Source organism: Rhipicephalus sanguineus, chromosome 7 (genome assembly GCF_013339695.2).
Source record: "Rhipicephalus sanguineus isolate Rsan-2018 chromosome 7, BIME_Rsan_1.4, whole genome shotgun sequence".
NCBI lineage: Eukaryota > Metazoa > Arthropoda > Arachnida > Ixodida > Ixodidae > Rhipicephalus > Rhipicephalus sanguineus.
Window position 1 is genome coordinate 107,583,645 of NC_051182.1, and position 16,759 is coordinate 107,600,403.

The following is a 16,759-nucleotide window of genomic DNA, read 5'->3' on the forward strand; positions in this document are numbered from 1 at the left end:
GAAGGCTGCAGCAAGACTGGGAAATACGGAACTCTTAATTGGGCGAACTTGTGCCCTGCAAATGAAAAGTCGCTGTGTACAAGCAATTCGGGCTGTACATTGATAGCGGCAAGAACGGTCATCCGCCGTCGAGTAATCTGATCGACGGCAAGGCGCGCCGGCATTTATACACGTGGCATCGAAGATTCCAGGCTTATCATTGGTAGCCGTGTTAGTTCCGGAATAAACTACCGTTCGCGTTGCGCACTCAAGCTTATCAGAAGCAGCTAAAATAATCGCGAATGTTCGACATTCCAGTGCGGTGCACACAAGGCAGTGGTTACACATGTAACAGGTTCGTTACGTGAAAATATAAAGAGAAGTACGTGTGGCAGTATGATCAGTGGTCTACTAGTAGCATAACTGGAGAATGGTGCCAAGGGAAGAAAAACGACACAAAATGAGGAGCAGTGATACGAGCAAGGAATTTGCAAGCAATTCCTTGAGCTCCGATATTCTATTCTATTCTTTTGCATCCTTGTGCTTCTTTGCGCTAAAGCATAAGGTACGCATTACCAACTAGCCCACCAGTCCGTTTTATTGAACTAAAATTTCAATTTCATTCATATCACGGTGAATTACCATGATATGAACGATGCATTACTTAGACACTAAGAGATGGGAAGGTCCGCTGAAGACGGCAGAAAGTTAATCGGGGCGATGAAATAAGAAAATTTGAAGGCATAAAATTAAACCGGTTTAGACAAAACGGTAAAGTGCTAAGTTGTTGGGAGAGGCAGTCGTCCTGCAGTGGACGTAAACAGTAGGTTCGTGATGATGAAAATGAAAAAAATATATCTATGGTCCTTTTGTTCCGTGAAAATGATCGTACATAGGCTTGTGCGAATATTCGAACGAATATTACAGTATTCGAATTCGCTTCTAAACGAATTTAAATTCTAGGAAATTTCAAAGTATTCGAAATGAACGAATAGACATATATAAACTGCATGTAACCCCTTGTAAAGGTGGTTTCACTGCAGCGGAGGTGTGCTATACCGTGAATACACCTTCCCAGGAGAAATCCACACTGCCGCGAAGCCCCACTTCAAAGTTAAATGAACATACAGCAGAAACCTCGTTCATTCAAAGTCACTGGGACTGTGAAAAATCTAAGTGGGTTTTTGAATTAACCACATACAAACATACAAAAAGCGGGATAGTTTGCGGCTACAAGAAAATTTTCCAGCAATACCTGGTCCCAATTCTGCTGCTAAATCGGGGAAATGGCGGGCCTCGCTGCTGCCAGCGCAAGAAAAAGAAATAAATAGAAAAAAAAGGTCTCGTGGTCAACTAAAATGCGCGCCTGCGGAAAAGAAGACTTGCTTCGCTGCAACACAGTGGTGACACGCGGGCAGCACGTCACCTGCTCCTCGCAGCGTCAGCGCGTCATGATGGAACCATTCGCCCATTCTTTCTGGTAAAATAAAGAATTTATTAATGACCAGTGTGACGGAATTTACGATGTGTTCTGGGTGGAAAAGATGATCATTAAAGTTTTCGAAGTAGGCATCGCAGGCAAGTACCACGCCAGCAGTGCAAGTGCGCAAATGGCCGGAACAACCGTCAATCGGAGGTTCGCATACATCACGAATTCCATCAGACCGCCCTTTATTAATTTTTATATTTTCCCAGAAAGAATGGGTAAATCATGAAGCGTTGACGTTAAGGGGCAGCATGCGTGATGCTGCCCCCGTGTCACCGCTGTGTTGCAGTGAAGCACGTCGTCTTTTCCGCAGGCGCACATTTCAGCTGCATGAGACCGCCTTTTGCTTTGTTTTTTTTCCTGCACTGGCAGCAAGGCTGGGATGCTTCACTTGTCGCTTGTGGCTCCTAAGGGCCTCAAGCGCGGATTTGCGGCTAAGTTGGGATCGGGAATTATCACATGGCACCCAAAGCTTTCGAATTAACCAGGCTGGTACTGACCACCACTTCAAATTATCCACTCAAATTTACATAGCAAAATACGGGGCTGCAGAAATCCTTCTAATTATGCGGGATTTCGAAATAACCGAGTACGAATTAATGAGGATTTACTGTATTACCCTCACATCGATTCATCGTTTTTTTTAAGTTTAAAAGCTTGTTATACCGGCTTATATGCTCTAAGTATAGTAAATTTTAAGACGTAACATATTTTACACGTTATCACTTGCATTCTACCGAAAGTCAAATCCTGCTATCAATCAAAGTTGCTTCCACTTCCCTTTGCACCAAAAAGAATGACCTATGCATTTGCCTTGTTTCAACATTAAAAATATTGCGCTGGTTAGTTGGGTCATGACAAATATGCTCATTTTTCTTTATGTGATTACAGTCGAACCTCGATATATCGAACGGCACGGCGATCGCGAAATAGTTCGATATATCCAGAATTCGATATAAAAAATCACGTAAAAAATGCGTCAAGAACTTGTGGAAAACAACCAACGGACCAATCGTGGTGCAGTAAATACTCACTTGAAGATTCAAACAAAGTATTTATTGTGTTGGCTTAAAATACTGAAAAAGAGTAGCCTGCTTTTTGTTGGCAATGGCGTGTTTGACGACTGCGTCCTCAACATAGTCCAGGCGATCCACAAGTGAAAGGCCGGTGCCTTCAATCGCGCTGCAGTGGCGGCGCGCAAGGGCCAAAGCGGCTACGACCTCAGCTGATGTCGGGAGCGGGGCACCATCAGCGCTTGCGGGATCCACCTCGGCAGCGTCTTCATTCGGCTGCTCAGCGGTAGCTTCGGCGACGATCTCTACATCCGTTAGCTCCGCCGTTGTACCAGTGCTGTCGTCACCTCCAACGAAGTCTTCGATGCACATGCTTTGCGGCTCCGCACCAACAAAGCTCTCCAGCTTGCTCCACGTTTCGGCGAGCTCGCTTTCTTCATCTGCACATGCCAACTCAGCTTCCTCGGATTCTTCCACTGATGCTTCGTCAGTGCGTCCACCGAAGCCCGCATGCCGAAAGCAGTTGGCTATCGTCGACTGCTTGACGTTTTCCCACGACGCCTTGAGCATTTGGATGGCGCCCAAAAGATCGATCTTCAGATCTTGGCCCATCCGGAGTCTTACAAGCAAAATGTCGATCAGCCGACGCTTGTAGATAGACTTAAATGTGCGGATAATGCCCTGGTCCAACGGTTGGAGCTTCGAAGTGGTGTTGGGCGGCAGAAATACCACTTCGATGTTGCTCAGCTGGGCATCGGTGTGGTGTGCCGTGCAGTTATCGACGATAAGGCATACCTTCCGTCCCTGACGCACCAGGTCCGAATCCCACGCCTTCAGCCTGGATTGCTTCCAGTTTTGCTGCAAAAGTCAGGGTCGTCCGTTTCTTCGCGTCTGCAGCCATCGCTACACACACCACAACGCGCGGCAGGCCTAACACACGAGCACAACAACGACCGATGCGACGGACGCCTGGCGATACTATCAAGGAGGAGCTGGTGCAACAAGTGCAGTGCGTCATTGCTGCAAGGCTGCGGCGTGCGTATGCCGCTACGTTCAAGTGGCGCACTCGGCGCCATCGATGTGTGCAGCAGTCGTAATCGCCCACCGCGCTACCGCTATTTTCGAGAGTTGCGGGAAAGCTCGCCGCCTGTCAACGGAGCGCGGCGGGAAAGCTCGCCGCCTGTCAACGGAGCGCGGGCGGTTTGGGGTGGCCGAGTTCGATATATCCATTATACGTCAAACTTCGTTCGAAATAAAAAATTAAAAATGCATGCGATTTCCCACGTGATATAGGAACCGTTCGATATAGGCAATAATTCGATATGTCCGTGTTCGATATATCGAGGTTTGACTGTATAAACTATTCGAATTCGCTTCGAAATTCGCTTAGACCAAATCACTATTCGCTTCGAATTCGCTTCAGACCTAAAATTTACTATTCGCACAAGCCTAGTCATACAGCAAAGGTGTCTATGCATGGTGATCCCCGTTGCAACATCCCTTGCAGTGACCCTGCTGCCCCTCAGTAGTGGTGACAACCCTTTGTTGCTGTGTGGCCTTTTGAAGTCTTTCAATGTTCACATTTCGAAGCCTTTGACTCCCCGCTGGCGCTTGGTCTCAGCTTCGCGAGCTCGCAAGCTGCGTCTTCGGCACGGCGACGTCTATGGACTGGCTAGCGAGATGACACGATGTCGTGAATACGCAGTGAGATTTGAAATACGCGCACTTATACCCGATTGGTCAAAGCGAGATCACATCACGTGACCTGCCAGCTCAGCCAACGCTAGAAGTTTTCTGCAGACACCGACTACTACAACATGGGGTAGCCTAAGACAGCCTCTCTGTAGAAATGGCAAGTTGAGTTAGTGCAAGTCAACCAAGGCAATGAGAGAAACACTCAATGTAGATGCCCACCTGTGCGGTTTGTGAACAGGCAGGGAGCAGGACGAATGTGCAATGGAAACCAGCGCATTGCATCGCCCTCGGGCGGCCTCCACGTGGTGGCTGCATGTTGGAGTAAAAGCACACCACTTGCATGAAATATGGATGCAACCGATGCACTTTGTTCTTGGACGTGCTATATGTACACTGGTTGCAATTTGCGAGGACACTAAAGAGAAAATCTATTTCCGTTGCGTTAATAAATCAGATTTCAAATACAAATCCCTATAAATCACCTTTCCACAAACCCAAAATTACTACGGTCATTTCTGAAGGGGGAGGGGGGAGGGACAATGCACTCTTTAGCGTTAGCTAAAGAGACTGCCAAGATTTTTAATGCTGAAACATACTAACTTCAAGTTAACTAACTTCGTGACAAAAAATTTGCCCAGTTTCACTCAATGACTTGATGTCACGAAGGCTGATGAAACAGCAAAACATTTTCCATCGCTTCGTCTTGCCTCATTTTAAACTCGGGGTCTGATGCAAGCCGTTCACATCTAACCTCAGCCTGGCTCACTCGAAGCTCTGATCTTCTGCCCTGCGCCTGCACTTGGGATCTCTTATGTGGGCTACTGGACTGGAACGTCATTGTTGCCGTTCACGTGCCGATTCCCGTTGTCAATCCCGACGGGGAGCTTCTTGCGGAGAGCGCACGACTTTACCCATCGCCGAACATTTGAGAAAGACCGCCGAGCGCGCGCAGCTCTGTATTTTCACTCTTCCAAACCATCTGACGGGTGCGCGCGCTCCCATTGGACACCCCACTCCCACTCTCCCCGACTCCACCAACCCACGCATGGCGCGCGCTCCCACTCTCCCCGGCTCCGCCAACCCACGCACGGCACGCACTCCCACTCTCCCCAACTCCGCCTTGCGCACTTGTCCTCCTCTCCACAGACTACACTCTCTCCAAATCAGGAGCCGCGTTTCATTTTTAGTAGACCAGATGTGAGTAGTGGGGCTTGCCCAATTTCTGTGGCACGTACCCGCTAGGACAGTGGTTCTTCAATGGGGGTCCGCAAAGCTATTTTTGGGGGTCCACCAAACACATGCGCGGAAAAAAAAAAAGAAATGCGTTTTTTGGAGCCCCACTAAGCCCCGTGACAGTGGCCCCTTCCATTTTTTCTATATGCTTCACCGCGTAACACTTATGCATTGCGGCGGAGCTGACTTATGTTTCCCCTTCCCCAAGTGGCTGTAAACCTTTTGTTGCAGTTTTCTACAACATATGCATAGCATGCTTTTTCCAGGCTTGCATATTTAAGCAAACGCCGCTAGAAACGGGTTGAATGTGGCTGCAGACCACAGAACTAATCAGCAAGCTGTTGAGATCGAATTGGTGTGGTACTTCAGTTTGGCCATTCTTTGCCAGGTAGAAATAAAAGGCATCAAATTCACGCTACATGTTGCATTAATTGATGACCCTACTTTCTCTCGCTGCAAGGGGTCCTCCATCACATCCACCGGTCTACAAGGGGTCCCAACATCCATAGCTGAGAACCACTGCGCTAGGAGCTGTGAGCCACATTATGCCGATAGCCCCACGAGAACCTCGACCAAGAACAGCTTCGCTGTTAACCCGTTCACTGCTGCGTTTTTTCCTGCACTGCTCCGTACTCCCTGCCGGGTTTTTTTTTTTGCATGTTATGTGGAAATTTTCTGCTAACAATGCAGTAGGACGCTCTGCAGGAGATGTAAACATTTTTATTCAGCATTACCTCATCAAATAAGTAGTTGCACTCATTACAAACAAGTTAACAATTACGAGGAAGGCTCAGATCAGTAACTAATGAACAAAATAATTAGCCACTAAATCAGGGTGAAGAGCCACAATTATCCGCTTTCGCCGGAGTCCGAATTCATCAAAAGCTCCTGAATTCCTTTGTTCATCAAATCGTGCATGCACGTGGAACGCTGACTGGCCATGGCTGTGCTGCTGAGATGCTGGCAAAGGGACGCCAACCGACGTCATTGCAGAAACATGCACTTGATCTCTTGTCCAAAATTTTACAAGTTATATTTGTTTATAGTCCTCCCCGTAAATGACAGGACACACTCGCATTATATTCTTTTGCAAGAGTTGTCTCACGAGTGCCAGGGAGTGATTTAGAGAGGCTAAACGAGTATACTTGGGATTGGCAGGCCTTGTGCATGTTGTAGTGTCGGGAGTCACCGCAGTGCTTCAGCGTGTTTACAGGAGCCATTCTCTGATGCTCGACAGAAACAGTGGACAGCCTCAAAGATGCCCCACGGTTGCTATGCGCCGGATGGTATGTGAAGAGAGCAACGCTTACGGGGTCAGATGGCTTAAGCTTCAAGTATCTAAGAGGTGCATGATCTACCCGGGGGCGTTGGGCACTCAACTCGCATCGCGGCACAGTGCATATAGGCCGTCACCCAGTCATGTAGCGTTAGAGCTTTGAATAAACTGGTTTTATATTCAACTCTACGGTGCATTGCTATATAACACATGTGTGGTCACCCAAATTATCTTGGGATTGACAGTGAAAGGGTTAATAAAGGTTTCCGCAACAAGTATTACTTCTGTAGCGGCATCATCATCGTCCCTCACAATCATCATCATCGTTTTACCACTTATGCACCGCGCCTCTCGTGCAGCTCATGCTCAGAGCTCGAGGTGCGAGCAGTAGAACGAGCTCACGCTCCTGGCGGTTAGGACGCTTGCAGCCGCCGTCGCAAGGTCGGTCATCTCTTGAATAAAGTGGCAAGATTTCGGCACTCAACGTCGGCCGCCTTGACGTCTCTCTCTCTCTCACTACAATTTCCATTATATCAAACTCTGACTATGCATAAGGTTCCCAATGCAATCAGAATGCCATTTCATTCCCCTCCCCGAAACTCCCCCCATCACTCACCCGTTCGAGGATCCTGCTCCTGCTGTGGCTGCTGGGGGCTCCCAAAGGGCGACTGGGAAGTGCGCAGGCGTTGCATCTCGGCCTGTAGGTCCAGCAGCAACTGGTTGTTGACAGCGGCCAAGTCACGGAACGAGTACAGCTGGTACAGGTACATGCACAGGGCCACCAGGCAGATGAGACGGCGGGACAGACTGATGTGTGTACCCAGGGGGCTCTGCAACGTCCAATGAGAGACAGAGGTCAGCTCGAGTGACAGTAGAAATTATGTGTATTGTGCAGCGTCATCTAGAAGGTGCCACTGCAACTTCCAGCACCATCTTGGTTATGTCCGGCAGAGCAGACGCTACCCGACTGACGCCCACTCATAGTACATGCGTCTACATAGCTTACAAATGCAATAGACAAACACATGCCATGCTTTCCTATTTCGTGTTTTACCGGTTAAGATGCCACGGCACTGTTCAATCCCCCTATGAAATAAACGTCGAGTGACTGACAGCGAAGGAAACAAGGTGTGTCAAATATTTCATTGATGTTTGGATCAGATCGGAGAAGCATTTAGCTTAGCAAAGGCTGTCAGGCGATATTCAAACACATAGTGCTTAGTGATGCGAAGCAATATTTGACGTTAACTTCAATAAATATGTTCTGTATCGTGTGTAGCTTGCACAGAAAGCACGTCAGTGCTTGCTTATTGAGCTGCACCTCTTAAATATGCGCTTCTTTTACACAGCAAGATTGTGGTGGGTGTGACCGTATGGCATTTTTTTGCACTTCAATCCTAAGCAACATGCGTTATTACAAGGATCAGTAACCCCAAGTAAACTCAAACTAGTTGCCCCTTGCAGCGCCCCTACCAACATGCAGCGCCCCTACCACGAATTTGTTCTGCGCTATGGAGATTACTCACTGCTTCCATGAATGACGGGAACTAACCTTCCAAAGCAACACTATTAGATTGATTTTTACCACCATGCGTTTGTTGACATACGTCTCAATCTAAGTACACGAATATTTTTATCAGGCCACAGAAGTGCTGCAGGGCTCAAGCATGCAATATGAACGATAAGTACACCTTATAAGTAGGCATGGGCAAATATTCCAGCGCTTCGAATATTCAGAAAAATATTACAGTATTCGAACGTGCTTTGAAACGAATAAAAAATTTCCAAAATGCCGAAGTATTTGAAATGAACCAATAGACGTATATTCTATCGCATATAACCCGCTTGAAAACGTTTCACTGCAGCGTGGGGCTGCTATGCCGTGAAACCACCTATCCAGGGGAAATCCGCACTGCTCCAAAGCCACACTTCAAGGCTAAATGTGCATTTTACATGCGCCACAATTTTTTTTCAAGCTTAAAAATGTGCTATACTGGCTTACATGTGTTAAGTATAGTACCATATTTTCCGGTGTATAACACACACCTTTTTCCCGATAGTTTTGCTGGTGCGTCTTACATACGAAAAAGTCATGTGATTCTGCGAGACCATTATGTCCATATTTCATTCGCGAGTACGATATAGACCAGAACACAGCGAATTCCATACGCATCGCCATATTTGCATCGCGCGTCACGCCATCTATCGCACACGCGACGAAACAACATGCGCGGGCTGCCACGCCAGCAGACGCTACACAGAGCAAACGTGAAACTCCCGAAACTCAGCCCGTCGGAGAGAGTGTTTCGCGTCTTTTCTAGCCTGGACATTTCCACTGATTTTATTGGAACATCAAGGACATCTTGCTCATAAAAAACGCCAGGCCTGCGCTGAAACCGCAGCACAGTCACAGCGAAAGCTGGAAGAGCGGCATTTCTAGAGCCCGCTGTAAGCTCTCTTGGGGCTACTAATACAAGTACACTAGCAAGGTACCCACTACGCCATAAATCACAATTTTTGTGAAGTTGGTAAGCACCTACTAAGCCATTATTCGTCATTCTGCGGAGAAGCGAGGCACCAGCTACACGTCTGTAAGGCATTATGTGCACTTTGTTGACGCGACGACTGATGACGATTAAGAATTATGGCTCAGCCCTTTGTAATGGGTTGGAAGCTTTAAACGGCCCACCAGTTATGTAAATTGCATTGGGTGACGCCCGGTCGCTATGTCCCTCTCCCGCCATGCGGTATAACATACGTTGACGTGGGAGAGAGACGGGGGGGGGGGGCGAAGAACTTTACTGGGACCCCGAGGAAATGGATCATGCGCTTATGGGCTTCCTTGGCAACTAATACAAGTGCACTTGCGGGGAACCCACTACACTATAAATCATTGTAATTTTACTGAGACCCCGAGGAAATGGATCCGGCGCTTATGGGCTTCCTTGGCAACCAATACAAGGGCACTTGCGAGGAACCCACTACGCTATAAATCATTGTAATTTTTGAGAAGTAGGGCAGCAGGCACTGTGCCATTTTTCGTCATTCTACGCAGAGCCGTGGTACCTGCTAAACGCATGTAAGGCATTATGGCCACTTTGTTGATGCTGTGCCTGATGACGACGAAGAATTATGGCAGAACCCTTTGTAATGGGTTGGAAGCATTCAACAACCTACTCGGTGACGCTTGGTTACAGAATTCGCGTTGTGCGACGCTTGGTGCTTTTTTTACTCTTCTACCACGCTATATTGCATATGCTAATGTGGTTCCTTCCCGATGTGAAGCCTGTATAGGACCTTTTTGCAAAGCAGTTTCAAGCACCGGCATGGCTCAGAGGTTGAATACTGGGCTCCCACGCAGAGGGCCCAGGTTCGAACCTCGTTCCATCCTGGAATTTTTTTCTTATTTCGTTTTTTTTCTTATTTCGAGCGATACTGGTTACGGACACCGGCGGCGGCGGCGGCGGCGGACAACTACGGCGCCAAAAATGGCCGGTGAAATGATCTCATAACAGCTTTCGCTGTAAAATCCACAATATACAGTACGTGCTGAGCGGGCTGCGGAACCAACCTCGTCAGATACATACGCCGTTACATTTGTAAAAAAACGAAAGAGTGAGACGATGTTTTGTTGCCCCATATTACAAGTTGTGCACAAAGTTTTGTGAAAGCTCATCATTTCAGCATGCATCGCGTAATAATTAGAGTACGCTTAACGGGTAGTTTCGCGGAACGTAATTTTTGTTTCACGAGCGCTCTTACAATAATGCGTCTTGCTCACAAAAGCGTACTATCAGAGAGTATAACCTGCAGTATCGTTCAGCGATCCCTTTTGGAAGCTACCTGCGCGTTTTTATTCTTGTAACGATGGTGCTTTACAAGCGAAACTGTCCGTAAAGCACACTGGCGCGAGTACTGTTTACTCACGTGCCAATACTATGGTCCCTTGAATACTGGCTAGTCTACCGTCCGCATGGCGCACCGTATGGAGAGGGGTTGACGCTTTCTAAATGACCCCGCAGGGGGCGCTGCGCGCTTTCGGAATGTCACCCTCTGCTCTCGCCTGCTTGTTCGTTGTGTTGTGTTGCGGTGCTGTGGATCGTCCGTTGTGTTATTATGACCACAACAGCGACGGTGTGTTTGCTGGACTACGTGGATCTCACCTCATCAGTCTGCGGGAACGAATGACCATCCAACTGCAGCACAATTTTTAGTGATAGTTCACCAGCATTTTATAATATTGCAAAACCACATAAATCAGGAAATTGTGCCCCAGAAGTTATCACCGCTCTGGCTTCTCTTCCTGGTACAAACGGAAAGCAAGATTGCTGTACTGGATAATTTTATTGATGGAGGAATGTTTAGTGATGCTGAAAATGCACTGCAAGGTTGCGCCTTGCGCAATATCAGTTCGTCGGACCACGCGTCTTCTGTGACGGCAAAAAGCCATGAAATGCTTATTTATGATGTGGCAGGGTGCACAGTAAGATCCCGAGGGATACTTCCTGTAATGAGTGTACATTGCTGCTCTCTGTGGAAAAGCGTGGTGCTGTGTATGATGCTTCTGAATCCACATCAAATTTCGACAATGGAGGTTTGATATACCCTTCGGGCCCTCTTAAGGATATTATAACCATCCTTGAGAACAGCTTAACGACATTTTTCAGCGTAAATAAGCTACACGAGCAAAGAAGATGACTCTTAAGGGCCCCTGTTTCTTGTTTGTGAAACACACTATTTAATGAGAACTAACAGACAATAATGCCAGGAAAAGCATACGGGATGTTATTTGCAGTCATTAGGATATACATGTGAAGAAAGTAAAGTGGACGAAAAGATAACTTGCCGCCGGCAAGGACTTTACTATTTCACATTTATATACTAATTACTACAAATAGCATCCCGTTTCCCTGGCATTATTGCCTGTTAATTCTCATTAAATAGTGTGCTACACGAGCAAAGCATTCTCGACTTTGCCAATTTCATTACGTGGGTACAGCGGCCTGCACTAACATGCACTGAGCATGCACAGCAAATTACTTGCCAAACATTCTTCTACGGCTGCGCTTTTTTGTGAAGGCCCATTAACAATGAGAGAACAGCAAAAAAAGAGCAGCTGAAGCATTTGAAAATGAGAAGATGTAAATAATTTTCCTACCTGTGCAATTTTTCATATTTATTTGCTTTCATAACCACTTTCGTTTCACCGTTTTAGTTTTTTTTTATGCTCATGCCAATAAAATTTTTGAAAAAAAAGTAAACTGGTTCTTTCAATGTTAGTTGGTGCCGTGCCACCCGAGAAACAACCTACTCACAGTACTACATGCATTCTTTTGATATATGTGCCTCGGCAAAGCAAGCCTTTGCGAACGAAAGCATGTGAGAACGTGTTAATCGAACCGGTTAGTATTTGCCATGGCACAATTACGCTGCAGCAAAAAATATTGCAAGAAATTGTCAAGCTGAACATGCGCCCGCGCTTCGGCGACACGCAGCTGGTCGGCGGATCGCCGCTCCCCAGCATGAGGACTGCTCGAAGCGCCACCACCCGCATCATTCGGTAAGCGTGCTCGCTCCACTCGGCGGACGGCAGACTAGCCAATATTCTAGGGACCCTACCAATACAGTCGAAACCCGCGATAACGAAATCCCGAGAGAACGAAATTCTCACCGCAACGAAATATTTTGGGAGCACCGGCGAACGCCCATAGGAGTCAATGCATTTCGTAACTCGCGACTACGAAAGGTATTCATACCGCAGTCCCTCATTAACGAAATTTTTGAAACACGAGTGTGCAAACAATATACTCTCGCAACATTAACTACATTCGAAAACTGCTGAAGTGCATTCATGCTACACTTAAATTGTGCAAAACTATCGCCACAGCACACTTGAGAAGCAGCCGCCATCATTGTTTACCAAAAAAAAACAACAACATAAAGCAACAATGGTGAAGATAATAACTTGCCGAAACACCTGCTCGTTATCGTGGGCTACGTAGCCAAATCCACATTCGTCGTGGAGTTTCGTTAGTTGACATGACTCTGTGCTTGGTTTTGTCGGCTTTGCGCGCACATGGTCGCGTGTGTGGAGCCATTTGTGGAGCGTTCGCTTGGCCGCTTGGCGCAACGTGAACTGTGTGTTGCGATTGCTTCGTCCAATTTCGCTGCCTCCAACGAAAAAGCGGAAGTTCATCACGCTGGAAGATAAGGCTGCAATCATCAGTGAGGTGGAAAAGGGCAGGGAAAAAATGGACATCGCCGAAGAATTCGGCGTTGCGTGCAGCTTGCTGTCCACGATTCTGCGCTGATCCAGCGGAGCCGGAAGGAGGTTCGCCTGTAGGCGCACTCGATGACGGTACTGGTGACAGCGCAGTGCCGCCGTCACTGACCAGTGCATGGGGCGAACTTTGTGCCGTGGCAAACGTGATTCCCGATCGAGAGGCATGAAATTGCTGCATGGTAAGGCCAGCCAAAGCAATTTGGAAATAAAATGCGTTTTTTGTAAATTCCATGTCTTTTCTGCCGCATTCTCGCACCAACGAAATTCCCGCAAGAGCGAAATTTTGTGCTTTTCCCGACGATTTCGTTATTGCGGGTTTCAACTGCACATGTCTTATGTGCAGCTGGATGCCTTGTGTCCAAATAAATTTGGGGACATCAAACACTGAAATGAAAGCACGAAATTCTGGCCAGCTGTTGAGGAGCACCGTGCCATTTATTACCTTTTGAAGACGAAATATAAAAGGCGTGGATGCCATCAAAAGCACTAAAGCTTAATACTACGTTGAAAGTGGCAAAGCACGCTGATTGCTTGTGCTTGAAAGCACTACCTTGCACTAGATGTTCGTCAAAGGAAACGCTCAAAGGTATGAAGTGCACACAAAGCTCGCGCCTGCCTTCAACCCAGCTGCGCGTCACGCAAATTAGGTTCGCAAAATGAAATAGGTGGGCATCACACTGTAAAATACATGCAGTTAGTGTACTTACTCGCGCATTTTCACTCGGCTGCTAGTTTTTTTGCTTGAATCAGTTATCCGCTCGCGGCGAAGGTCAAAACACCGCACCGGCACTATTTCCGTGGCGCGCCGTAATCGTCGCAGACAACGCTAATATCCTCTTGTTGCGCTGCTTGTTTTGGCATCCAAAGACGACGCAGTAGTGCCCAGACGAGCTCTTATACGCTGAAGCGGCGTGAACGGGTACTTTTTCGCACTTTAAAGCCTCAGAACTGCAGCTTGCCCTGTTTACTTGGTGCAGCCCGCGCGCGCCTTGGCAGCCCGGTCAGCCCGGCGTCTGGGTGCGAGAGTATCCGCTCGGCTCGCCAGCAGCCTGGGTGCGGGACAGGCGTGCTCTGGTGTATAAAGTGAGCGCAAGAGCATTCATAAAAAGATATCTAATCTTGTTATAACAATGAAGCAGGTGTGGTTTTAGATGTCAGCTACTTGCTGTTCAAGCAGTGCGGCGACGACAAAGATTACTTCAGCAACAAAAGCCACCACCGCCACGCACACTATTGTACTGTTCGAATTGTTTGTTCTTATACGAAGCATTAAGCCCATGGAACTGAGGCAATAAATAAAAAAGGGCACCACGACGTTTCACCGTAACGCTGTAGCACCCACGATACCAGTTACAAAACCGAAAGTACCACTTTGTCATCATCATCATCACTTTCCGTCACTGCAGTCCAGCAGCAGTAGTCGCAGCTTCCGGTTTCCGGTCGCCATTTACGTTTTGTATGCGTCTGTGTAGATGTTAATCGTACAGCACGATTGTTGTTTATGCGCTCCTGCCAACTCTCGTAATGCTGTAGAGGCAACGCTAACAGTGTGCTTCAAGGTGCTTACGACGACGCGTAAACGTCACTCAGAGGCTGACAACGGCAACCCCGCGATGCTGCCAACTGAGGCAGAAGAACTTTTGACAGTGTGCCGGAGAATGTGGCTTTGAATCCAGTGGAATAAATATTGGTTTTCTGCACCTTAGGACAGCATTACAGTAAAACCCCGCTGATACGTTTTTGAAGGAACCGTAGGAAATGAACGTAAGAGACGGGAAACGCAAGAGCCGAAAAACAGGAAAAATGACAAAATATTTAGTGGTACAGAATTTTATTTCAATGCTTACGCGTGAAAAAACCGTGCAACGTTGCCTGGCGCTTTTATGTCCGAGCCGCACGAAAAGTTTTTCGAGCGCCTGCAGTCTCACATCCTTTTCATAAATCTAGTGCCACCACGGCCTACACCTGACAAGCGATCGCTTATGGCGATACCTTCGCGAGATTGTCACCGGTTGCGTCGGTGTCGCCGAGCGATACTGTAGGACCATTGGCATAGTGTCGGACCACCGTGGCTTTTAGTAAACGGTCGAACGCCTCGTGAAAGTAGAAGTACCCCCGAAAGCGGCTCCACCAACTCCTAAATTTCGTCACTGGTGCACACATTGGCACACTCAGCCACGGTCTAGTCGATGGATAGAAATGCGGAGCTTGGGACGGCGCCATCCACAGAAATGTAATCAACGTATGTGACTTTTTTTTTAGCACCAACAGCTGTAGGCGTGAAAGAACTGAGCACACGCAAGCACAACCAGCGTGGCGAGTCCAACAGCGAACCGCGCGCACGACCACGTGAACGCCAACCAGCTCGAACAACTCCGACAAATAAACGCCAATGCAATGGCAGAAGGGAATGCCTATCTCGGAGGCCTTGCTTTCACAAGTAATTATGTCATAGACGCCATGTCTGCATTACAAACCTCAAAGGCTACGTTTTTGTTACAAGTAAATGCTAATCTCGAAGGCTTTGCTTTCGCGAGCACTGACGTCATAGACGCCATCTTTGCAATACGGATCTCGAAGGCTATGCTTTTGTTTGTGTCAACTGAAAGTACTATCTGTCGCTTGCGCCTCTCATGCGGCTAATGTTACGGTCAAACCAGGCCAAGCTGCGTGAAAAGTCGCCATGGCCGCTCTCTTAGGTACTCACTCGGTCGGCTCGCAGCGCACTTCACGACGTATCATACGGGAACGGTCCCACAGTTAAGACGTAACAGCGGGGTTCCCAATAGTACATGGTACCCTATGGGAGCTGTGCCGGGACCGGCGGAAAACAACGTAAGAGCCGGGAAAACGCATCAGAAAGGAACGTAAGAGCGGGGTTCTACTGTATTTGCAAGTTTTATGCTGCTGCTGCTTACAGATATTCAGTGCCGTGCGTGACTACGCATTTCGCAGTGAATGTAAACCCTGATACGATTAAAAGGGACGCCGCAGTGGAGGGTTGCGAAAATTTCAACCACCTGGGGTTCTTTAATGTGCACCTAAATACGGTTAAACCTGCCTATAACGAACCTCCATACAACGAATTCCTCGATATTGCAAAGTTTTTCTATTCCCCACCGTTACCCCATAGAAGCACATGCATTTGCGACCTCTATGCAACAAACTGGCAGCAGGAGACACCCCTGATACACTAACGAATTTTCGCCACAGCCAATATAGGGATTTTGCCCCGAACTTTGTCATTTTGGCACGAGCAGGAGCCGCATGCATCTTCTACGGTTGCCCCGGCGACGATGGAGTGCAAGTGGCGGTGTTGCGCATGGCACACTCGAAGCCCCAGCAACTGCGAATCGAGAGCAAGCGCTCTTTTGTGTGTGCACGAGGCAGGCAGGCGGGCCTGCGCCCCTCAAGCCAGCGTTCTTGCCGCCGCAGGAGCACGTGCAGGCTTCTCCCCTCCCTTCAAACCTCGTCCAGCCACTTGCGGGTGCCATCCCGCTAACCTTCTATATTAAAAGAAAGAGGCTTTTGCATTGGCAGCGACACTCTTCAGTGCTGCAGAAGTCTCTGACTGCACTTCGTTAATATGACACCAAGTGACGCCACTAAAAAAACGAAGTCCTTGCTCCATGTTGTTACGCTTTGAGTTCGTGCCGCATATGTGGGGCCGCACCGCATATGGAGAGCGCTTTTCCGAATATTCTGTGGTATTTGTGCTGTTCGCTCTTCGTTTTCAACGCCATAGGCGCGTGCGTGGTTTCACTGCATACGCATGGAGCAGCCCCTGATGATGT

General features: G+C 47.9%; 1 protein-coding gene across 1 annotated transcript in view; it reads right to left on the reverse strand.

Moving 5' to 3' along the window:
• The window catches only part of LOC119399729 (uncharacterized), a 46,594-nt gene that overhangs the window by 11,294 nt on the left and 18,541 nt on the right, over positions 1-16,759 (reverse strand). Inside the window, exons 5-6 of the mRNA XM_037666566.2 lie at positions 7,299-7,512; positions 4,393-4,482 (exon numbers count right to left, since the gene is read on the reverse strand). Coding sequence (XP_037522494.1) covers positions 4,393-4,482; positions 7,299-7,512 — 304 coding nt within the window. The remainder of the gene's footprint in view (positions 1-4,392; positions 4,483-7,298; positions 7,513-16,759) is intronic.